Source organism: Buteo buteo, chromosome 13, assembly GCF_964188355.1.
Source record: "Buteo buteo chromosome 13, bButBut1.hap1.1, whole genome shotgun sequence".
Lineage (NCBI taxonomy): Eukaryota > Metazoa > Chordata > Aves > Accipitriformes > Accipitridae > Buteo > Buteo buteo.
This window is the reverse complement of record NC_134183.1, coordinates 35,754,489-35,780,461: the sequence shown is the minus strand read 5'-3', so window position 1 is coordinate 35,780,461 and position 25,973 is coordinate 35,754,489. Positions and strand designations below refer to the sequence as shown.

The 25,973-nt window shown below is 37.9% G+C and overlaps 1 protein-coding gene across 1 annotated transcript in view; it reads right to left on the bottom strand.

Annotated features, from left to right (window-relative positions):
- Positions 1 to 22,698, bottom strand: part of TMEM266 (transmembrane protein 266) — a 62,182-nt gene extending 39,484 nt beyond the window's left edge. Inside the window, exons 1-4 of the mRNA XM_075045588.1 lie at positions 22,596 to 22,698; positions 20,194 to 20,382; positions 8,171 to 8,325; positions 2,548 to 2,621 (exon numbers count right to left, since the gene is read on the bottom strand). Coding sequence (XP_074901689.1) covers positions 2,548 to 2,621; positions 8,171 to 8,325; positions 20,194 to 20,382; positions 22,596 to 22,609 — 432 coding nt within the window. The 5' untranslated portion in view covers positions 22,610 to 22,698. The remainder of the gene's footprint in view (positions 1 to 2,547; positions 2,622 to 8,170; positions 8,326 to 20,193; positions 20,383 to 22,595) is intronic.
- Positions 22,699 to 25,973: the final 3,275 nt, after the last annotated feature.

Here is a 25,973-nt window from a genome sequence, read left to right as displayed (position 1 = left end):
ATGTATGTAAACAGAGACAAACCTACACAATCACCACCACTAGTAAATCCTGTTCAAATACTTGGAAAAAAGCAAAAAGAGCTGATGGGCACACTTCACTTGAATAAGGATATTTTAATGTTGGAAAGTCACAGACAGTGACAGAGAATATAAAATAAACAGAGTGCAATAAATTCCTTTAAGGCTTGTAAATATAACACAAGCATAGAGAGACCAGGAAGATGCTGAGAGAGTAACTACTTAGTCTTGTTGGCAGCTGTTCTGCTGGCATTTGCCAGCTGCTGGCATGTTTGTCCCCTTCATTTTAACCAAGCAGAAAGCCAGTGCCTGCTTAACTCCAACATGATAGGACTGTAATTACTTGCAATGCTTCTGTAGCACCAGCTTTTAATCAGTCATATTCTTCCAAAACATTCAGATTTTGTGCTGAAAGTTTTCTGTTTTTGAACTACTCTTTTACAACTTCATATTATTTGTTCTCTAAGTCTCAGTTGAGGCCTTCCTGAAGAACTGTGTATCTACACTTACAACTAATGGGAACCAAATTACAGAATAAATAATAAACGTCCAAACTTAGGACATGGTACTTGCTACGGGAACAACCCTTTCTAAACACCAGAAAACATGAATACTTGCTTTGAGGAAAAAGGCACTGACTGAAGGACTAATCAATCCTCAGCAGTTGCCTGTTACATCCAGGCAACCTCATTAAATGTGCTCATCTCTGGAAAATCATCCTGGCACAAATAGTCACAGACTGCAAAATCTCACTACAACACACAATCTTCCCAACAAATAATTCCAAACAAAGATAGCTGACTCATATTATTGGGAATCAGAGGGCAAAAAATCCCCTGAAGGCACCAAAAGAGTAAATAAAATTAAGATGGATGAAAAAAAATGTGATCTGCATTTTTTGCAATATTTCATAACTTCTTGAAAAATCAGTTTTTGATTTGGATGAGAAAAAATTAAACCATCTGTTTTTCCTCTGATGAGACACATTTCAACACAAACAGATGTGCTGTTGCTCATTAAACCAACCTGGCAAAAGGCCAACCCCAGCAAGCCCAGTAGGAAAGGTACACCTTCATTCTCTTCCAGATCTGTGGTCTTTGAAGCACATCCAGTTGCTCCTCTGTGGAGCCACCTCTGTTGCTTTAACCCAGTCAAGGGCTCTGAGCTGCCAAATGAACCAATATCAAAAAATCTACCCTCCTCCGTGCACCTTACATGGCTGCCTTGTGGCCTCATTTTTCTTTGGTGTAAATTCAAACCGTAATCAAATAAGTGAAGGAAGATACTTTGGAAGACAGGAACAGATAATAAAGTGAGTGGTAAGAGGTTTATAAAAAATAAGAACAACAAGTAGACAAAGACAAGTAGTTCCAAATACCTAATGAGGAGAGAAAGAGAAAAGCCAACACAGATCCAAAATTAAGATGGTGAGTCAGGCAACCAGTTTAGGCTCTGTGAAGTATTCCTTTTATTGTTTTCCTGCAAAACACTTATGAACCAGTTCATCCACTTCTATGGGTACTCTGTCTCAGTAGAACAGGGGATATGTTACAATATGGTGAGTATGAATTCAACACAAGTGATCTATCAAATCATTTACAGATATCACGGCTCCTTGTTTTTTGATTTTTATTTTGTAACCTACACTTAAATTTACCACAGAGTGAAGACTTTAACAACTGTTTGGATGATGATATTTTCTCCTATGGAACTAGAAAAAAACCTTTTAAATATTTAAATCCAAGCAGTCTTCCAAGTTAACAAACATAAAATGTTTTTTTGTGACAACACATTATGACCTGAAAAAATAGCCTTAAAAATATTTTTGGATATTTCAGGAGTAGTCTAAATGTTTCAATGCCAATGACTTCTTTTTGGAATAAAGTTGAAAACTACAACAGATTATCCCACTTTGGTCATTTGTTATACCATGACTACAGCCTCTTCCAATTCATACAAATTTTTGCAAAGAAATTCACCATTTGTTTCATTCTCTTACTGTGTCTATATGCAGCCACCTAGAACATCTAAACTACCTACATAAATTGTGAGAGAAGATAATTCCATTCTTAAAACAAATCTTTTTGTAAAAAAAAAAAAAACAAAAACAAACCAAAAACCTGTGGATCTTTATTCCTGAAGAATATATCTTATTCCTATACCTTATACCCAGTAACACTGATAAAATTTCTGTGAGAACAAATGGATGAAACTAGTCCTGTCCTGTGCCTGTAGTGATTTGGAGATGATTATTTCTTTTTGTAGTTTTCCAGTTATAATTTGTAAGACAGTATCTTCCATTTTTCCTTGCCAATTCTAGGCAACTGACAAACAGCACTAAACTAAACATGATTTTTTAGTTTGCTGAGTAGGAGCAGGAACTGTTAATTTTTTTAATTTTTTTTTTCTTAGAGTACACTGTGCTACGTTTATTCACAATCAAGTTACTGTTAAACTCTTGCTAATTCCAGTGACAGCATAAAAATACTTGCAGTTCTGTATGTGCTGAAAGACTTTGATTATACATACCTCTGAAAAGAAAACAGACAGGATGACTAGGCTGATCCAGTGAATTATTCCTGCAAACTGTGAAGCACTTGAAACTGCAATTAACACAATACAATGAAGCATCATTATAGTAGTAGAATGCAACTTACTTTTAATATAATTAGTACTGCTACAACTTACATATGGGTAAAGCTTGCTTTCTTAAATTTTGTAATGGAAGTACCAGAAAAAGGATGGGATGTAATGGGACATGGAACTCCAGCCCTGTCAGCTGCTCACCCTAATTCAGGCCAGCATGTTAGCAGCCACAGCAGCTGTTCATTGGAGCTTTTACACATAAGACTACTGGTAAGCAATGACATATATATTTTATATCTTTGATGCTCTGTCACTGCTCCATGTTCTCACTCCATGCACTGCTTTAGTACAAGATGTGTGACTAAATTCTCTATACCTAAAAATCCAGAGTTAGAATTCTGTAAAGAAACAGAATGCTCTTCTATCCCCACATTATTCCTTGTATTCAGACTTTGACAATTCAGCTCAGAAGATCAGTAATTTTCTGGAATGGGTGCTTAAGAACTAGTGCTCAAACTGGGCTTCAAAATACAGTTCTGTCATCTAAATAAATAACGTAGGTAGGTAGACTTTTGTACAGCTCTCCGGATGTGGCATGAACAGCCACGACTGGCTCAGGATCTCATTCCTCTGAGAGTCAAATTTGACTCTAGGAAAACCATAGTGAGAGAAGCAACAGAAAGAACCAATGTCATTGCTAATCATTAATAAGATAAAATCTTAATGTATTAATTTTAAGGAGTTCATGAATTATCAGCAATTCTAATTTGTACAACAAACATAATGTGACTATTTTTATACAATCTATTTCAGGAAACATGGCTATCATGGACACCTTTGTCTTTAAGCAAGTTTCTAGGAGAACACTCAAGAAAGTTACAGTAAATGAAATAAAATTCCAGTTTAAGTAATTGGTAAAGACACACAATTTTCTTTTGTAAGCGCTCTTTTTCAGAAAGACAGTGACAATTAAAATCACTTATGTTCACTTCATTTCAAATTCCTCCGTGAAAAGAAGTCTATAAAGGGTAAGTTAAAATGGTAATTTATGAAACTCTGGATTCTACACACTAACTTCCCATGTGGGTTGTTGAGCCAGTTATTCCACTTTCAAAGTGGAATGACTTTGAACAAAAGTCCTTTCAGGAATTGACTGGCAGGAACACTCAGGGAAACTTATCTGAATTCATTAAAAGTATGATTTTACAGAGTACTAAAGCCTTGCACGGACACTCACTGGCATTAAATCAGGCTTTCATTTGATTCAACTTATTTTGCTTTAAGTAAAATGAAATAATCTCAGACAAATGAGCTCGCTGCAAGACTACACAAGAAGCTCTATGATATGGGTTACCATTATGGGCTTAAATGAATCTCTTGAAATCTGGAGGATTCCTTAATAAGTAAACTCAACTGAAACTCTGTGATCAAAGTTCCTTTCATTGCTGACAAAACAAAGCAGAAAGCTGAAAGGGTCCATCCATGCTGGCAACTCCTACTCTGAAGTTCAGAACAAGGGAATGAAGAGAAAAAATTCTCTCTTTACTTCAGGGTATTTTTGAATCTATCATCCCCACAGCAGACAGATTAAAATAGTCTGTGTGGTCTTGCAGTTTCAAAGAATTACTGTGTAACAGCAAAGTTTAAGGCAATGGATGACTGTGGGCATAGAGATGCAAGACTGTGGCAGAATTAACTAAGTCCCAAGAACATATAGGGCATGCACTAAATAAACCATCTTATTTTAAAATTAAAACTGATTGAAATGGGAAGGGGAGGGGAGGGAAGGGATATAGGAAGAAATCAGGATACAAAGAAAACTGTTAATATGAGCTGCCACTGGAACTCTCACAGCTGAGGCTTATCTGGGGCTTCATGAAAGAGGATTTGCTGTGGTGCAGCAGAGGAACTACTTAAAGATGAAACAAATGGGCAAAATATAATATATTTAACTTTCCCAAGACACTGTCTCTATAGGGTGCCATAAAGAATAAGAATTAGAAACCATTTATAAGCTATTTTTCAAACAGCTGTCGATCGACATACAAGGCTGCAGCTGCCCCTTAGTGGACAAAAAAGATATAGCAACCACAAATTTGGAAAGAAAATCAGTTTCTCATGCTGCATTAACTGTAGCAGAGTGCTGGACACACTGTCAGACAGTGTGCAATTAAATTGCCAGTAAAACAGTAAATTTGGAAAAGCCTTCCAAACAGGAAGCTTTTGTACAAGAGCTGAATCACTAGTCCATACACTGAATCTGGATATTTGCCTCTTCCAAAACACTCCCTTTAAAAAAATACAGTGAAAAGCTAAGAAAAAATAGGAGTAGGGTCTTCTCCAAGAGGTGCTCATTCCTGCTCTGTGGTGGTTTGGTTACATCACTGGGATTCAGTCTGAGGCAAAGCACCTAAGCTATTCAGCTTCTTCTTTTATCTGGAACAGAATTTCACATTTGTTAGGCTTGCAACCTTTTTTTCCCCAAATTGTAGCTAAAAGCCAAAAAGTTCTGCTTTATTTCACATTTGCTTGTCTGGTGCTATGGGGGAGAAGTGAATGCAAATCCAGATGCTTTTTAGTCATGAAGAAGATGGTTCAGTATAAAATGTGGAGTACAGCCAACCTCAGTCTTCCTCTTCCCCCTTTCCCTCACTTTCATATCTCCTCAAAATGTACATCCAGGAGGGGAGGGATGAAGAATACATCCTGACAAACCCCGAGAGGCCATTACAGAAGCTTGTACTACCAGCACTTGCTTTCCGTGGATGTAGTTCTTGATGATGATTTCCTGGCAGATACAAACTATACTGCTTCTGCAAGGAAAAGACAACAGACATGCAGCTCACTGCATGGCTTGGGCAAGCCCTGAACCCATTCTTACTGAGGCACTGCTGCACCGCAATGTCCATTTTCTTTGCACAGCTATGCATGTATGCAGACAGGGCCCCAATCCAGCAACCAAATGGACAGGAGCCAAGCTTTTCAGCTTCACAGTTTTCAGGAAGGCCTGATGCCTTTTACAGACATACCTGCTGTAGTTGATAGCAGAAGAGCAATACTAAGATCATTTGCTGAGTTGCTTTCCCCCAAAACTACAGAGGATGAGGAAGGGACAGCATGGTCTATATTTCTAAGGAGTGGGGGTTGGAACCTGCCATGACCCTCTTTTTGAAATGAGGTACAAGTGACTTAATATACATCTATTTCTGCATTTGCAAAACATCACAAGGTATTAAGATGTTATTTTGTTAATGCATGTGAAGAGCTTTGAAGATAAGACTAAAAAAGCTGATTACAGGACAGAGACATAAAATAAAATACCTATTATATGTCCTCTGCTTTCTGGGGTTTCTAATTCTGGCATAAATGCTTTATGCTAAAATACACTAAAAGGTCTCTGTCCTTTTCATGTGTGTGACCTACACATTTGCAAACATGGTCTCCATCACTGACACTGACAGTTTTGTGGATGAAAAGTGCACAGTGCAACCAAAGACTGCACTAAAAGTATGAGAGGAAAATGATGCTCACAAGATGTCACAGCCAAAGAAAACACCAGTTCAAAAAAAAAAAAAAAAAAAGGGAGGCTTCCTAAGTAATTACAGTCTATAACGTCAGTTAGCAGTTGTTATTATGAACAATATTGAATATCGGCAGTGATGTGCCAATAACATATCCTAATGCATTGGTTGATTTCATATAGCATAAGGAATAATTTAAAACTGTAATTACATTTAAAAAAAAAAAAATTATGGCCTAATGGCTTAAAACCTTAATGTAAGTGACACACATTCTTCATATGACACAACTGCAATACTTGTATCAGCCCCACCAAGATAGCTTTTATCTGATAGAAAAAAAAAAAGAAGGTATTCAGCTTAACGAAGGCAAGAAGTCTGATGGGTCGATTCATTAGTTAAAATGCAACATAGCAACACAGAGTGGAATGGGTCCTTTCTCAGGTGCTGAGAAAATCCATAGAGGCAGGGGCAGCCTCTGAAATAAACACCTATAGGTCACGCACAAGGTGTAAGCTGCAGAGCTTTAAGGAGTATCACATGCACTAGACACATAGAGGAGGAATGATCCCTAAAATAAAGCCTTCTTTAGAAGATCCTTCAGAAAATAAGTGGTAAGAAAGCAGGTGCTTCCAGAGAACAGCCTCCAAAACTGTGGTAAAAATCTAAGAGAAATCAACAGAAACAGTGACAATTCTCCACATAAACAGAAAGATGTGGCACCTCAATGAATGTTGTTGAAAGCTTATTCCTCATTCAATTTTTAAGGACTTACACCCATAATTAGCATTCCTGACTTTTTTTTTGAAAGCAGCAGACTTGTCCAAATCCTGGGCTTCCTCATCCAAAATGGTAAGTCACCAGAGACTACAGAAAATAACAAGTGTAACGGAGCGGCCATGCTCAGAACAGTGTGTGGAGTATGGACAGGGGTGTATATGGTGGGCACAAGCGTGGAGAGATGGCTTAGTCATTTATTCATCTTATAGGGTTTATAAAATGGCTGCAATTATCAATAAAGTCCCCTAACGTAATCTTAATACAATTGCAATACCTAAATCTTTACAGTGAAATCTAACTGCACTAGTATGAATTGACAAATCACAAAAATAAAAGGACTTCAGCAGAATAAAAAGTTTGTTTGCTCAGTTTAAAGTTGCCATAGAAGGTACCAGACCATGGCTCTTTCATGCTATGTATTCTTGCATTTATGGGATTGTCTGAACCCCAACACTGCCATTTCAACATATTTGAGATTGTATGGAGATACTAGAGGCTGCTCTTCAACATTTAGCATAGAGAAAAACATAGCTAGTATTTGTGTTCATGTCAGCTTTGTATCATAAAAGCAAAAAAAAAAAAAGGAGGGGGTAAAAGAAAAGAGCAGTAGAAGAAAAAAAGATGAATTAGAAAGCAAAACCGCAGCATTACAATTTCCATTGTGGAACCTGTGTAGAGTGAATTCAGATAAAGCAAAACTCCATTTAAGCTATTATTTGACTCCCAGTGTATTAGCAAAGTAGAATGAAAATCTGTATCATTTCAGTATATTACAAGATAGAAAACCATAATTTCAATTCCTACTCACCTCAGTAGAAGTAAATCAATAATAGAGATAGCACCAAATAGCCTAGCAAGTTCATCACTTCTGTCTATCCACATGCATGTGGAAAGTATCAGAGATTTATGATGCACAAATGATCTTTCTTCTGTGTATACGCAGTGTGTCTGTAAAGGACAGACCTTTTCAAGTGTTAATGACAATATGTGCAGATCTCTGCATGTACACTCTGCTTGTATCCTTTGAAAAATTTGTTCTATACTGAATTTGGCCAGCAAAATAAGGAAAAGACTGACTTCACTATACCAGGGTTCCACAAAAACACATTTCTTACCTAGCCTAGTAATCATTTAAGTGGTAGGAAAAGAAAATCCCCACCATCCTCCCCCCTTCAAAAACCTCCCAGCAAGCTAAGCCTTTATTTAATCTAAATTAAAAATAAAATAAAATAAAATAAATAAAATAAAAAAAAAATCCTCCTACTCACACTGGAGAAGCTTTATATCTATTAGGAGTTCCAGAGTCAGAAGAATCACCACCAATACTACACAGGCTACCAGGAAACTGTTGAGACTTGCACTGAGCAAAAATACCTGCCAGACAGCTGCTCGTCTCCCACAGCACGGTTTTAGCCAGTTAGATCTAAGGAAATAAAATTAAGAGGAAAAACAAGAAAAGAAAAGAAGTAGTGGTGAAAAAGGAAAAGAGCTAAAGAGCCGTGAACTCAAAATTACAAGTTCTGCTGTAATGGATACACTCAACAATAATGTACAAAGACTTTGCAAAACTCACTTTTATTGGTTTCTTTACCAAGAAAAACACTTCACAAAAAACTTCACCCTGGGGATCTTATGTGTCTCTCCAACCCTCTGGAGTGTACTAGTGTTCAGGTGCCTTCTAATGCACTAATGCAACCCTAATTATCACATATACTTTTCTACTTTCTTCCTTTCTTACTATCTTTCATGTGTTTTTATTTTGACATACATGCTGCATTCACTTATCTATGAGTACCAAGGCATAGAAGGACTCTGCTATTAGGTTAGAAGCTAATGATGGTTTTTAAGACTTTCTCTGCTGTTGAATTCTATGGTTGTGCACCTTTATCCCTGTTCTAGTATGAGACAAATCAGACAAGAGCTGCCAAATTTTGTTTGCAACAATCAGTCCATGACATCACGGAAAAGAACAATAGGAATCTGGAAAACACCAAAGAATAAGCTCAGTGACTTCACAGCTACACCTATACTAGCAAGTATACACAACCTGGCAAAGTGTCCAGCCACTGGCCAAGGCTGTCTAGCTCGTCTATTTGCCTAACTCTCACCAATCTGCTTGTCGACCAGGCCAAAAAGGACTTTCCCAGGGTTTGAGGTAGCACAGTTTTGGGGATAGCATGTGCCAGGGACTGCTCCCAAACCTAGTTTTAGATGAGGTCACCTTGTTTTGGAGGAAAAAGAACATTTAGGCAAAATGAAGAGAGCTGTGAGGAAGCTACAAGTTGCAGAACTCTGGAAGGAAGTTGATGTATCAGTAAGTGTTGCACTAGTATTGTGCTAATGCAGATACATGTTTTCAAGTGGGTTGTTAAAAGATTAATTTTTTTCTTTTGAAAATATTTGTAATAGGAATAACAGTAGCATGGACTTTACAAGCATAAAGCCTATCTTGATACTTTTTTTTCCTCCTAAAATCCCCCTCCTAGTTTCACTTTGATACAATATTGTATCATTCCTCATCATAGTGTTTTGTAATATTCTTATTCTGGCCCACCTCTGAAAGTTCTGATGCTTGCCTGACACTTCGTATTTTCAAAGCACTGTAAATACACATTAGCTAATAAAGAGCTAACATGATTTATTAACTAGGGTTTAAGAAGCTGCAAGCATACAGAAGTGTGGTGCAGTAACCACACTGTCTGAACTTAAAATATCAATACACAGAAATCAAGAAGATATGATACTGATCAGTTCCAAATAAACAGGTCTAGACTCAGTAACTCATGTTATAATCAAACACTTGGAAAAACATCACAAAACATTCCTTGCAATACCCACACTCAAAAATTAGGAAGAAAGTGATGCTAAGCAGTGTTCAGAGACCTGACACTTTCAAGCAGCTTCTCAGAATTAAGCATATCAACTAAATACTTGTACTCAGATTGCTTGATTACCTGACTGTAAAAGACCTCCTCAACTGACTCTTAAAACTTCAGAGAAGATTTGACAAGTGTTACTGTCAGGAACTTGCCCTTACTTTAACTTTGTTATGGTTCTAGCCTGAATACACAACGCACTAGATTTCAAAAGGGTGTTTGTAAAACACAAGGGAAAAATGGCATTGAGACAGCACCTTTTTGCAGACTTGATCTTTCAATGGTTTTTATTTTACATCATCTCAAAACAGGATAACTTGTCTTTACTGCAGCTGTTATTTTGTGTTTTGTTTGGGGTTTTTTTTACCTCTTTCTAAAAATAATGCTAGATAATGGCCCTCTTTAAGTAGAACAGTTTTTAGTTCTATTCTCTTCCTACATTTATCTTCCCTTTTCCAAAAAGACCCGTTTTGCCAGCATTTTAATATTGCAGGGCAGTTTTTCCTCTTTCCTATTCTCAGAATGATCAGTAGAGGGCCTAAGTACATTCCTTTAAAAGCTCTACTAGTTAAGATTTTCAAATATACCAAATGTACCAGTAAGAATAAATCAACTATGATAGCACACGTTACATATAGCCACGACAATCATTACTCCAGCTAATCATTACTTATAGAATACTAAAGAACATGGAGTTATTCCGTCTGTACAGTACTAATGTTCCACCGATTCCAAAAAGCTTCTCAATGAAACTATCAGTTTACAATTGGAAAAGCAATCAACTTAGGAGGTTGAGTGCAGATCATCTGCATGTTTACAGATATCACTCATAGAATATACAAATTGATTTCAAAGACACAAAAGTGTTTTGAAATTTAAGCACTGAAAAACCACCTTCAGTTTCATATCTTAATTTATTACACCAAGGTGCATTTGTTCAACATTTGTCCTGTGAATGGACAGTGATTAGCACCTTCACATCACTGCCTGGTAGACCACTTCCCAGACCTCCTCCAAGTCCTCTGAATCCACTGACATTAACAATCACATTGTGCTCTAAAAGGAGCACTGGGCAGTTTGTTTCCTGGGTGCTGCTTAGCAAGCTCATTCCCTGCTACTTGTACACTTCTTTACAGTGGAGTCCTGATCTTGCCTTCAGTTGTGGGGTTTTTTGGGTTGGGTTTTTTTTTTTTTTTTTTTGGGGGGGGGGGGTGGTGGTTTTTTTTTTTACTTCTTACCTCTTGTAAAGAATGGACATAAATAATAAAAGGAACTACAATCCAACTAGAAACATATTTAGATAAACCTGTTAACATGCTAACCACACTGACTCCTCATACACAAGTCTTCTCATCTCCTTCAACCCTGTAACCTGTCTCAGTAGAGCAGTATCTCTCCCTGCTGATTTGTAAGGGCTCATCCATTCAACAGATGAGAAATCTGGTATTAGAGAAAAACAAAACCCTACCAGAATTAGTGTGGGTTTAAACTTACCTTCCAAATCCTGGCCATTTCCCCTGCAATACTGCAAAGCTACACTAAGTTTAAAGCTCAGATTAGAAACTCAGCTACACAAACCTTTCAAAAAAAAAAAGTTAATTTGCACAGCTCATAAATTTATGACGCGATTACATACTAACTATATACAAGTAAAACACCTTTTTCCCTCACTCCAGACAAAAAAAAAAAGAAAAAAAAAAGAAAAAAGTGCCCTATTTTGTTCAGAGAACAAGTACAACTCTTTTGGTGTCCTGTGTTGTCTGTGGATGCCATGCACTACAGGGATACACGTAAAGTATGACTTAGGGCAACTTTACTGTGTGACTTCAAACAGGTTCATTAGGTACCTCAGTTGCTCCATCTCTACAACAGTAATATTATTTACCTTTCTTACAATGCCTGGATGAAGTAAATAAAAGTACAGCATGGGAATTTCTTCGTTGATGGTGATACAAGGCTGTAAAGTTTTGTTACAAAACATTAAAATATATTTTAGTGGGATTTTACCAGGGGTAATTCTTTTTAGAGATACTTTCACACATGGCTTTGTGGAAAACCAATCTGTCATCACCAATGCTAGTTTTATTAATAAACAGCTTGGAAAAAAAGAACATAAGGCAAAACTGGGAAAGGTTTAACATATTTATTTGGTAAGGAACCACTACAAACAATTTGTTCAAGCTGTTAACAGCTGTCACTGTTTCTATTTTCTGGTCTTCCAAACAAATACCCTAAAATCTGCATTGTATCTTACCCTGTCTTTTTTTTTTCTTTTGGCTGAACAGCAAGTGTTTGCATTTCACAAGATGGCTACGATTAGAAAACAGAAGGATGGATGAGATCCAATCACTATCTGAAGGAGTAGAAAGGCCATGGTCAGGAAGTGACAGGAACACAGAAAGGCTAAGTAAAAATACAAAATCTGGCTGGGACAAAACAGACAGCAGAGCCTCACAGCAGGCTACAGGTAGCAGCTGGAGGCCTTGAGCAACTCCAAGGAACAGACAGAGCTCTGCAATCCTTTCCTGGACTTCTCCTACAAGCTTAGTTTAACTACAGAAGCTTAACTATTAGTGCATCCTCATCCTTTTTTTCCCTATAAGTTTTACTATTTTGAACCCCATGACATTTCTTGGAGGACTGCTGCAAAACTCTGTTGCTCAAACGGCAAGAAAGATTCGCCCAGTTTTCTGCCTAAACTCACACACGGCCAGTTTATACATATTTGCTTTTGTGCCAATATTGTTCATTAGCTTGATTAGTTCTTTTCCCTTGCTGGCATTTTTTCCATGATGCATTTATACACAGCAATGGCATCCACTCATGTAATTTTTAATTGAAGCCCATGCTTTTTGTAAAACAGACACTCAGTTTCTCTAACTGTCCTAGTAGTCTCTTCTGCATGTGAATACAGACAACTAGAGCAGTACATAATATTTTGGAACAGGTTTAATTACATGAATGCTTCCCAGCTGTATTTGAAGTACTTTATACTTTCTAGGATCATTTATGCCTTCTTTATAGGTGTATATCACACTGTTTGCTCACAGATATCCTGTGATTACCTGGTTTATTACTCCTCTCATTAGAAAATCGCTTACTAGGCTTTTCCTTTTTGTGCTAAGGTCTTTACCAAAATATTAACATCATGGTCAAAAACAACCTTTAATAAATATAAGAACAGGTATACTAGGTCAGAACAAAGGCTTGGTATCCTGTCTCCAATAGCGGCCACGAGCAGGTGTCTCAAGATGAAAAAGAACACAGCAAACATAAAACTTCCCCTTAAAACTCTCACAGCATCCAACTAATCTTCGGCTTAGTGACTTCCTGAGACAGATGTGGTTTCTCAGATTCTACTTAGTAACCTTCAATGAATTTCTCTTCCACAAACTTATCCAACGTTCCCTTAAGGCTAGATAAGCTATTAGCAGCCACACATCCTTTAGAAAGCAGTTCCACATATCTACTGCCCTCTGCGCAAAAAGCAACTTCTTTTTGTTTCTTTTGAACTGGGCCTTAATCTATTAATGCACCCTAGCACCTGTATTGGAGGGGTGGGGGGGGTGTGTGTGTGGGTGTGTGTGTATCAAACCTTATTTTAACCTCTCTCTGTCACAGATTTTGTAATCTGAATCAAATTTCAGGTCAGCCTTCTCTTTTCCAGATTGAAGAGTCCTATCTTACAGAGTAATCTCCAGTGGAAGCCGTATCATATCTTTGATCACTGTTTTCCTTTGATCTTTTCCAGTTCTTTTATATCTACCATAGCCTTTTTGACAGGGACCAGAACTACAGTCATATTAAACACATGGGCAAAGCTTGGATATATAGAGAGGCACAACAACAGCCTCTCTTTTATTCTCTACTTCTTTTCCTAATGAATCCTAACATCTGATTTGCTTTTAGACTGCCGCTCAGCATTTAGCTGACCTTTTCATGGACTCTCCTTCAGACTAATATTCCTCTTTTCCACATTTGTCTGTTGTTCTATTGCTTATCCATCTTCCAGTTTTTGCACCAAGCCATATCTTCTCCAACTTAGACAATTAATTCCAGTGTTAAACCAGTTAAATTAGACCCATGTAATTCCCACTCTCCAATAAAGAGCTTTGCAAACAGTGGTCTGTGGGCTACAACTACTGCACTTTTACCTACAAAAAGTACCTGGGAAAAGCAAGTTCTATTGGAAAAATACAGAAAGATCTATAAACCAACCGAGTCTGAAAATCACTGAGGTAGAAAATTAATTCTTTTTTTACTTATAATAGTGCTTCCTCTACCAATTGGTGTCACTGATAAAAGACATTAGGAGGGACACACTCAAAGGATTTAGGTACTAGGTTAAACACAGTAATGAGCTATTCTGGAAAACAACATTTACAAGATACAAAGTTACAAAGATAAACACCTAAAAGGATCTGTACAGAAAAAGAATTTTCTAAATCACTGAACATCCCTGTAACATAGCCCAAAATTTCATGTATTCTCTAGTGAAGAGCTGGTCACCTCATAGGTTCTGTCGTGCTGAATGCTCATTTTCTGCTGCAGTGCAGGTCTTAGTTTTGGACCAGAGCACTGAGAGTAGCAGTGATATAGTACTGCACAAAGAACAAATCAGCACTACAGTCTCATTCACTATATTTTGCTGTTAAGATTTTGTACCATCTTTCTGGACTTAGACTGTGGCTGGCAGCTAAAAATAAATTAAAAGCCATTTTTGTAAATACAAGGAGCTTGCTCACTACATGAAATAGGTTCGCCCTCCAAAACCTTTGCACTTTATCTCGAGCTTGGACCTCATTATTCACCATGTATCAATATCATGTGCTCCAGGATCTGCATGAGGTGCACAGAACTTTTCTGAAAGTTATTAATTACACTGCCAGATAAAGACACGAAAAGCAGAAAACATGAGAAATGTAAGAACTTGGTCCATTTGAGTTTTTAGTTAAAGCACCTTTAAGCTTTGTAGAAAATACAAGTAAAATACCTCAAACAAATCAAAATAAAACCTGAAAAATTAATATGAAAACCAGAAATAATAGCATCTACTTGGTGCAATTACAGAAGACAGACTCAAGGAACAGACATCCTTTTCTCCCGATGGGTGAACACATTCATCAGTGAAAGCTTGCAACCCATTGAAAATGAAAAGCTCACGACTCTTTCCTGTGTTAACTTCTGAATCTCTGTAAATCTCTGTTCTCTGTTTAGTTTTAGTTTCCCTTCCTTTTTATCTCTCTCTCCCTTCCCATAGTTTCTTTTTTTCAGATATTCCTACTGTTTAATGCACTTTCTAGCTGCAACCAAACAAATCTAAGGCTATGAACAGATGATCATAAATGATTAAATTGCAATGGCATGACTATTTACAGCTAATGTCAAGTGAGTCACATTAACTGTATGAACTCCCAATCTTTTCAAATACTGTTTTACATCAACAGCTGTAAGCACAGTCATGTTTCAGATTTGTTTAACATACAAAAATTCAAGAGCTGCAATCAAAAACTAATACAACAAATAATTTGAAGTTGGTGTATATATCTCCCCTTGCTTCCCAACCCCCATTAAATACGTATCTTTATTGAGACAGGCTCACTGCCTAACTGCATATTCACAAAATTACAGCCTATTGTGCAACTGTCTGTAAATTCTTTTATAATTTATTGTGAATGATACCTCCTAACTGGAGCTTAAGGAAAATACAGGAAGGCGAGCTTTTCTCTGTCCCTGCTTGTCTTTAGGCACATATGTACCGCTTTCTGCATGTTGTCAATTTTTCAACTGTTCTCCATCATTTTTATTGGTCATTAATACAAAAATAGAAGAAAAAGTATTTTTTTGGAAAGCAGAATACTTGATTGGAAAGAAAGAAATTAAGAGTGGCACTTAAAGCTAATGCTAACATTTAAAAATCTCCTTAACTTTCTGGGTGATTAGTCTCCTTAAAGAAACATTTACACATTCTTTTCATGCAGAGTTCAATGCAGACACAGTCTCTCCAATAAATTCACAGACACAAAGAAAATGGGCAACTTTGCCACTGCTTTTTGTACACGAGTATCACCTAATCTGTTACAGATATATTAGAAATGTACACCACATGTTCTCCTTGGCATTCAAGGCACATTCTATGAATGAGTTGATTTCTCATATACATGTCTCCAGCCTATGCCTCAATCGTTTCTGCAATGTCTAAGCATGCAGTACAGTGCACAGCAGCAATATCTAAGGATGATTCTAACAAGTTAACTGCAGGGCAGATCAGCAGGACTAATAGGTAACGAACATCACACTCATATTGGTTCTGAGAACCAAGCTACTATTTCTTCACAGTGCTAAACAGGGTGGAAGAGATATACCTTTATAAACAGAGATTGCTATAGTCATATAAAACTCAAAATGTTTTAGTTACATCATGCTGGCATTTATCTGAAAATTTCCTTTTTCTGAAGAGTAAGACCCATAGCTCTATTAGCATCAGCCTCACTGCAGCTAGGAAGCAAGCCAGATGCAGGAAAACCCTCCTACCCCACATGTGGAGACCACTGGCACCTTACTCCTGTTCAGTGCAAAGGCAGCAATGCCAGCCCACTTGCATGACTCATAATGAGTGAGAATATTTGCAATGTAGATTCCATCCAACTTAACCAACTTCCATTATGTAAATCTTTGTACTTTCCCCGTTTCAGAAGTCTACAGACGGAAAAGAATTTTTGCTCAACCCACATTAGAAGACAATACATTTTGTGTTTTGTTTGAGGGTTTCTGGGAGGTCAGAAAGGTTCTTCTTGCCTGATTACCCTTTCACTACTTACAGGTGTACTTCAGGGACAGGCTTAATGTGCCATCTAATCTGCAGTCCTTTCTTTGTTGCTTAGCAAAGGGATCAGCACTGTAAACTAAATTTCTGACAAAACCAGCTCAAACTGTCCACAAAATTCCTTCAATAACATTGACAGATGGGAACTGACTGCTCTGAGCATTTGATATGATAGAGCAAAGACCCATCAAACTGCACAAAATAAGTTTTTTATTCCAGTATCTTTAAAGCCATGGGAATGTCAGTTTACATACGGTCTAACAAAAGACAGACCATAATTTTCCTTTCTTTTTGTTTTTCCTTTCCTTTTTTTACTTTCTCATGGGAGCAGTGACAGTCTGATGCCATCTGAGAGTTTTCCAGGCACACAAGAGGGCTGAGCTCTGACCCACCTATTCCTGTTTGCCTATTAATACCGGGTTTATTGACAGAAACGTTCTCTCAGATGAAACAAAAAGCTTCCCTAGTTAGCAGCCAGGTTAAATTTGCACTCATGCTTGGACCCTGAACACCTTCTCACCTTTAACAAGGAAAGTTAGAGGAAAGCCTTGGGGCACACACAACCAAACCATTAAAGAAGACTACTCCTTCATTGCCCACTCATTCATTTGTAGCCTGATGTCTCTCTTGCTGCTCTGTGCATGGAGATGGAGACTTACTAGTGATGAAGTGTGACAACCCACAGCAGGAACTAGGGATTGTGGACAGTTATGTTGAAAACCACAAGGTCACGGACAGATGCAGCTTGTAACAACAACCCAGCATTTTCCAAGCACAGGGATGTGCCAGACCTTCCTGTTGCAGACCCTTGCAGTTAGAACGACTATAACTTGCCTAGATCAGCTACAGATCTAGAACAACAGAACCATACAGAATATACGCAGGTCATACAGGTTGGCACCTTCCCTGAAATTCTCAGGGAAAAGTATACAGAAGGTAAGACTTGGAGTCTACAACAAAGGCAGACTGCCAGGGAGGGGAAGATGAGTCCTACATTATCTTTTAGTACTCTCTGGCACTAGCAGTATCTTCTGGTATCTCCACCTGCAACCTGTATGGTAGCATCGGGGTAACAGATTTTCACAGTTACAGATTCGGATGCTGGCAGAAACTAGAGGGACTTGGACATTTTCTGCCACCTCCTGTGCTGCCCTTCCCACATCACTCTCTTCATACATGAGAGAGGGGTAGCTGTCAGTTCCTGTACTAAACTGATCTGACCCACCCTATCTCCTTCTTACTCAGGTGGAAGCCAGACACATCTAACAAGGCCATGAAAAAGAAATTACACCATGTTCATAATACCTGACATACTCCCAACCAAGCCATGAGGTGGTATGGGGCCAGTATTTTACTTTTGCTGCTGGGCTTCTTGAGCTCAGCTCTGCTCCTAAATTTCACAGGGCATCAGTTGCGATCAGTGCTTCTGAAAGGAAGAGGCTGTCATTCCCACAAGGCAGATACAGTCCTGGGACTCAGCTGAACATACTCAGCCAAAATGCATTGAGACATACAAACTACAGCTCTGAATTTTCTTCAAAGAATCCACTCTACAGCTGGGAGGTCTGGATGGCACCTGCTTATTTCTGTTTAGACTGATAAAGCCACAAAAGGAGTCTGTGTGAAGTAAGAGACCTCTGCTGAGGAAAAGAATGACAAGTCTATGTCCACGCTTAAGACTGCAAAGCTGTTCAAACGGCTACAATGAGAGATCTGTGCACTTTGGCACAGTGAAGAATTGAGTTTCAGATCACAAAAATCTATAAAAATGCATATTTGAACTAAACTGGTATTTACTCAGCACCAAAATAGCCTGAGGGTTACACCTGCATACTCAAATTAATTTTCAAGTGCCTCTTTTGCTATGCAGGGTATTTTATGTTACAGTTGTACCTTACTTATATAACCTACTTGAAACGTATTTCCCCTTGTTTGGAGTAACAACTTTCTGGAGATGTCTCATAAAGTCCAATTTGGAAAGAAATTAAAGGCAAGAGCCTTCCCCACATAGTGCTTCCTGACTACCATACAGAATACCTGCTGAGCAGAGATCAAGCAGGTCTCTGCTGATTTCAGAGCACAGGTTAAAACACATTGAGCTGTTAATAAATGGAGGCTTATATAAAGCCTTTTAATGTCTTCATCAATGAGAGCTCTATATGACTTACTGTGAAGTGCTTTTAGATGGATCTTATGGACAGCTGAATATATATACGTTCAGTGCAACACACAGTGGAACAGTAATCACAGAATCAGAGGGGTTAGGCATAAACGCTCACTTAATCTCTGTCCCAGGGGATGTTAAAAGTGTTATTATTCCTGACAAATGCATCTTCTTAAAGACATCTAGTGATTGCAACTCTATTCCCCTCCTCCCCATACACACCAGTAGTCTGTCCCAGCACTTTGCTACCCTTATTATTTTCTTCTTTGCTGCAATTCAAGCCTTTTACTGCTTGTCCTAAACATCACGGAGAACAATAACAGACTGTTGTCTTCCTCACTGAAGTCTCTTACAAGCTCTCCTGAAAGTCTCTTCTTCACATGAAATACAAAGAGTTATTTCAATTGGTACTCCATGGCAGGTTTTCTGGGCCTCTAATAATTTTCACTGCCTTCATGTGGACTCTCTCCAGTTGACCCAAATCTTTCATAAAAATTTAGTATAGCAGTCCACCTACAGCCACTTCAAGTCTGAACCAGGCATAAGGATGACTTCTGATGTCCTGTAGGACAGCAATGCCACATAATCTGACACTGGGTAATGTCTGGGCAAATGTTAGGAACTGTTTAAAATCCTTTAAAAAGGGTAGATTTGGATTAGATATAAGGAAGAAATTCTTCACTGTGAGGGTGGTGAGGCACAGGAACAGGTTGCCCAGGGAGGCTGTGGATGCCCCATCCCTGGAAGTGTTCGAGGCCAGGTTGGATGGGGCTTTGAGCAACCTGGTCTAATGGAAAGTGTCCCAGCCCATGGCAGGGGCGTTGGAACAAGATGATCTTTAAGGTCACTTCCAACCCAAACCATTCTGAGTCTATGATTCTATTCCAATAAAACTGGAACAGTTGTTCTACAAAAACAGGAGTAATACATACATACATTATCAAAGACAATGTTGTCACATAAGCAAACTATGCAATTCAAATTATTCTGTGAAAAGTACACAATCTGTCCAGGAATCAGCGGTACTAAGTCATTATCTCTCAGTCAGGAGATGTACAACTATGTACAAGAATCACAGTAGCTAACTCTCTGTCACCCTGAAGCCCTCCTGAAACACCTTTCACAAAGAGCTTTCACCAGGCCATTCTGCTTGTCTGGTGGGCTAGATGCTTGGACTAGTTTTCCCTGACAGAAGGCTTCCAGACTGTGGACAAACAGCAGCTGTGAATCACTTAAAATTATAAAGAGCCCCAAACCAGCATGTTAGTTATATTAGAAAACATTACTTCCATCCTGTGACAATGGTTTTAGAAAGAGTTTGAGGACAACTGGCTGCTCTTCTCCAGCTCAAGGTTTTCTTTTTTACAGGCCGTGAAATTCCTATAGCCTAAAACTATAAAACAAAATTCTGTCCTTTGTACTTACCCTTCTCTTTGGTACTCCTCATCCAAATTTGACAAAAGCTGGGACCCAGCCACAGACAGATCCAGTGCAGCTAACGGTAGATCTCGATAAGCAAAATTAACAAGCTGTACAGGAGCAATGCTTTTGGTCTCTTCTTCCACTTGTTGTGAAATTATCTCAACTTCTGAAACACCACCTTCTGTTGAAGGCCTGAAAATGTAAAAAGCAAAATAAAAAAATCCTTTCTCTACACACACATATACATATAAACAAATATAAATAAAAAAAGCAAGCAAGTAAAAATAAGTTAGAGACAAGAACTTCACAGAATCCTAAAAAGCCAGCAACGTAAAAGGCCTTTGCAAGGTCATTGAAGGAGGTGTCCTCAATGAGGGGACAGACCAAATATCTCCAAACTCATCTTTAGTAGATCCCACTGCAATCAACAGAAACCTCACAGACAAAGGAGAACAGCATTTCACTCTGCTGTGTCTGCTTCAAAAGCACTAAATATAAATGGATGTGTTATAAACAAACAAACAAATATGGAAAAAATGCATGAACCCAGAAGCAAAATATTTGTGCAAAACAGAAGGCGGCATGTAACTATGCCAACTAAAAACTCACTGCTTTCTAAGTTAGATCAGTGAGCAATGAATAGCTAAGCTTATTAATCATTATATACAAATCAACTGTTAATTAATGGATGCAGTTTGACCCCTCTTCCACTGTGGGTCAATATTCAAATAGTTTTGATGGATGGTAACTTTGTTTCATTCAGCTAGAAAGGATCATTCTGTTACAAGTTATTTCAAAATAATTCTGAAAGGAGAACAACAATTCAGAATTATGGACTCCTCTATAAAGATTATCTTAACTATCCTTATGTACAGCTTCTAAATCTGAACACATATTCTTCTACCACCCCACTATCATTAAGGGGAACTCCATGCAGGTAAAACCAGAGTCTGACTATGCACATGTCTTCCACCTTTATAACACGACACTACTTATCTAGATACTCAAACTTTGTCAGCTAGCATACTATCTAGTGCACGTGAAGGATGACTTCACTGCAGGAGAGAGAGAGTGAGCTTGCATGTCAAGCCCCAGCAGGGATTGATCCTTTGCAGTACCCAGTGAAAGCTGCTTGCTCCATTTGATTCAGAGTAGGTGCAAGCATAAACTCCTCTAGCTTTCATCCAGGGTAGCTTGTTCACTTCTGAAGAAATCTCAGGCTAATTGTCAGAGATTTTCAACAGCAGGTGTGAAGACACTCTTTTTCCTTAGGGATATAGTTAAAAAGAGCTTAGTACCCACTTCCCTCCCTTATTTGACTGCAAAAATTGCATTGGTGATTTTGTTTTAAAGAAGCTTATTAAAATCTTCCAGCTATTCAAGCAACCTGAAAAACAGTTCATTCTTTTTCCAAAAAAAAATGAATAATTTAGAAGAGTCCTTAACTCTCATCTTGTAAGTCTAAGGATGTGGGTGAAGGAACTAAAATTCTATGTGAAAGAGAAAGATTCTATTGGTCAGAACCTCACCATTAGACTAACTCTTTTGGACAGAAAACATTATTCCTAAATTAAAAGGAGCTAATGCTGCCAGAATTACACAAGAAAGTAATTTTAAAAATTGGAAAATGCTGTTATATCTCAAGTATTTGGCAGGGAAAGGCTGCAACTGTGTCATACTATGACAGAAAGTAGAGGTAAAAGGAAGTACTATTTAAACAACCTAAAGGCTTATTTTATTTTATTCTTTGTCTAACTAATAATGCAAAGTAATGAGATTCTTTCATTTCCAAAAGAACTGTATTCCTCTGTAAACAAGCTGAAATCAGAAGCCCAGAGGGAGCACCTATTTTTACCAAGAATTTTCTTCCTTTGATTTTCACCTTTAGTGCCATCCTGTGGACATTTACCTTTACAAGCTGGTTCAGTTTTGCACAGAAGAGCATACAACGATCCAATTGTATGGCAAATAAAGGAAAAAGGAAATGGATTGGTGCAGCCTTCTCTCTCCCAACAGTATTTACCTTCTGTATTCTTAGACAGACTACATGACAGACACCATCTGATTTGACCGAGAAGAAAAAAACAAACCAACAGACTAGTGTTGGCAAACTGCTTTGGGACAGATTTGGTGGCAGGAAAGAAAAAAGGCAAATGGATCTTAGAATAATATGACATACTAGTTTTCAGTGACTAGCTGTTAGTAACACATCAGACATGCTTACACCATTCGTGTTTTTTCTGCTAATTCACACTCTTTAGACAACTGACCAAATCCTACTCCTCCTCCTCAAAACTTTTCCTTCTAGTAATACTGATAAAACCCTCTTGATGTCACAATATCATTCTCCTACAGGTAGCAACCCACTCCCTTCTTAGTTATAACTATCCTCACATGGTACTTACTGAGGACTGGTCATGTTGGAGGATGCAACCAAATCCAGCAGTGGTTCCAGTATTTAAGTAATTCCAGCTGCTCTGCACAGAAGTTCTAGCCTTCCAAGATTAGGTCTCTGGGAGAAGCAAAACAAAGTGATCTAAAACACAGTTGAAAGAACTCCAAAGGGCTGCACTGACATTTGTTGTAATGTTGTGAGATTGTCTAGTAATTTTATTTCCCCCATGATTCCTTTTCAAAGTGGTTTTATTCCAGGTTAATTCCTCCATATTATGGAAGCTGTAAATTTACAGTGCATTTACTATACACATGGACACCCACTCACATATATACCCCCATAAGAACACAGGTCTTGCTTTAAACTGCTAGATTCTTGAGAAGGGTAACCAAAATCAGAGGGGAGCGGATTTTCAAAGAAAGCTCATGACTTCAGGAGTGCAAACTCTATTAGAATCCAACTGCTTTTTTTACCCTTTTTTCCCCAATTTAATATATATTATAGAGATGAGCATTAGCTTTGTCAAGAAAGTTTGGGGTTTTTTTTTCTCCATTTTCCAATTTGAACTGTGTTCCTGACTCCCTTTGGTACTTTAGAAAGTCTCTTCCAAGAACTAATTCATGTTGTCAAACATTCTAGATGGACTGTTATCAAGATGGTATTTTGATCAACAAACCCACTAACACATTTGGAAAAGGCACCACATTTGCTTGTGGTAAAGTCTCCATTTGTGTTGTACCTGGACCAATACATGGCGACCAGAATGGAAGAGGACAAGCTTGTGAGAATGAAACCTACTGATACACAGGTTTTGGTAGCTGGAAAAATATGAACTGGAAAATACCATATAAAACCCAAATATTCTTAGAAAAAGATATCATGAGGGACTTTGTAAAGCTACTGGCAAGATTACATGCTAAATAATTCTTAAAAGTAACATAAAAACATACTCTTATTTTAACTAAACAGAAATAGTCATTGGCAAATTAGAATATTACTGACAATAATACACAAAAAAAAATCACAATAAAGAAAAATGTTTCTTATACTAAACTTCATACTAGAGTCACTTACAGGCTGAATTGTTAGTATCAGTCAAATATTTACAGTGGAGACATGTCAATGCAGCAACAGTATGACCCTTAACAATCACTTGATACCAAATAATAAAATTTGAACTTACATCTTTTGTAGAGCCATTTCCAAGAATTTATTTCATGCCTTGTAACCTCATAATAATGTAAAATAGAGTCAATGCATTCTCAGATTGTCCAGATAATGTGCCTGGTTATGCAAAAAGAAAGGGTCTACACTGTGATCACCCTCCTCAGGTAGGTAAGTCAGCCAAAAGCAATTCATTTATTCATATGAAGAAAAGAAACATGACCAACTTTAAAACAGAAAAATACACATATTTTAGAAAAACACACACCCTCCGTTTATCTATAACATTGTAATACTTCTAAAGTCAGAGTAAGAAGCAAACTTTTTTCAGATAAACCTTCCCTAATACAGAAGAGACTTGAACCAACATCCATTCCATATCAATGGGAGTCTCTTCCTTGGCCTTTGTAGTCCTTGAATTATTTTATTTATTATATCCCTAAGGTAGCAAAATACTAAAAAATATTTGCCTAAAAATTATGCATCTTTAAATCATACACTGAAGGGATTTAGTGAATCTATACCTATGACGGCTTTATAATAGCAATTGTTACACCTACCAGCACAACAAAACTAAAACATAAATATCAGCCTTGTTTTGCAATGTTAGCTCCCTAACATCTCATTCTGGGTTGGTATTTTACAGCACTTTTCAGAAAAAACAATTTTTAAATGAAAAATTTTACCCAAACCAATTGTTCTAAGCACTCAGCCTAAGAATATGGTAAAGGCATGAGGTACTGTGCACCTGTCTTGTGAGACTGAGGAAATTGAGAATCCTGCTATAACTGCATTTGCAGACCTGGAGAATAAAAGGTAAATGGGGATACAGTTGATTTAGTAAATGGGAATAAAACTGATGGAAACTGGCCTCAGAGGACAGGCAGACAGATTTAGATATGGGAATTTCTTAACATCATAAAAACCTCACCATTTATTTGGGAGACAGCACAGTGCTAATACTTGCAACCTCCCTCCCAAAGGGGGTTTAGAAAACAAAACAATGACAAAAAATCTGGAGCTAGATTTTTAAAAATTCTTATTTTTTAGATTAATCTCAAGATTGTGAGGGAACTTAAGTCATAACAGTGGTGCCAGCAACACAGTAGTTCTTTCACATAGGACATGAACATGAAATATTTGTCTCTCCAGAACAGAGACTCAGTCTCTTTTTTTTCTAAAGCTGTAAATATGTTCACATTCACACAGAATTTTGTTTCGCAGCTCAACCAGATCTGACCAGTGGCAACACCAATAAGCCAGACCTGCGCCCTCCTACTGGAGTTAGCAGCTCTACAGATAAAGTTTGCTCACCACCAGGACTGAAGGAGCTATTCGCAGCCAGGCAGCAAGCTCTTCTGATAACTCTGATGGCTCCACAGGGAGCAGAGTCCAACTCGCCTTAGCTGAACAGATCGTTACCATGACATAAGGTGCTCACAAAGGTGAGACTAGTATCGTGGAAAGAGCTCTGAAAGGAGATAAAGGCAGTCAAGTCTCCAAAGGACTCAGTGGAGCCTTCCCGAGAGAAAAAAGTGGCAAAAAGTGAGTAATTTCTGGTGCAGATAACTAACGTATTAGATAATTTAATGAATTAAAAAGACAAGTAGTTAATATGTACAATAAAAGGGCAGCACAACTGAAACCTTCAAAACGGACATAATAGGTCGCGTATTATCTATATCCTAAAGGGATTACTATATGATTCATACTTCTTTCTAGGCTTTAGGGAAGCAACAGTAATGTCTTAACATATACTGATATTTTTCAGAAACTTATTCTTTCCATCCACTCCACCTCATCTATCTGCTATGTTAACTTCCTTAAAAAACCAAAACAAACAACTTTTATAGCAGCATAAAACACTGCCAACTTCCACAGGAAATTTCTGTCCAACTGAGTGGTGTTTAAAGGCAACAAGGAGCAGCAGGGAGATTTTGTTCTTCTGCACTTATCTCTCGCTTGCATTTCTATAGGATATAGTGTAGGCAAAGAGCAACGATGTGGCTCTCTTCCCTGCCAACAGAGATGGGCATGGGGCAGATGGCAACCTTTGGGTATTCCACCCACCACCCCAGTGGAAATTTTTCCCTACAGCCCTTTCCACACCTATCCCACTCAGTGTTCAGTAGACAAAAAAGCATCATTTCTCATGCTCTCATCTGAGGGAATTAGTTAACAGTTCCAGGGTTTTGCTGGTCGGTTTTTTTTTTCTTCCACTTCT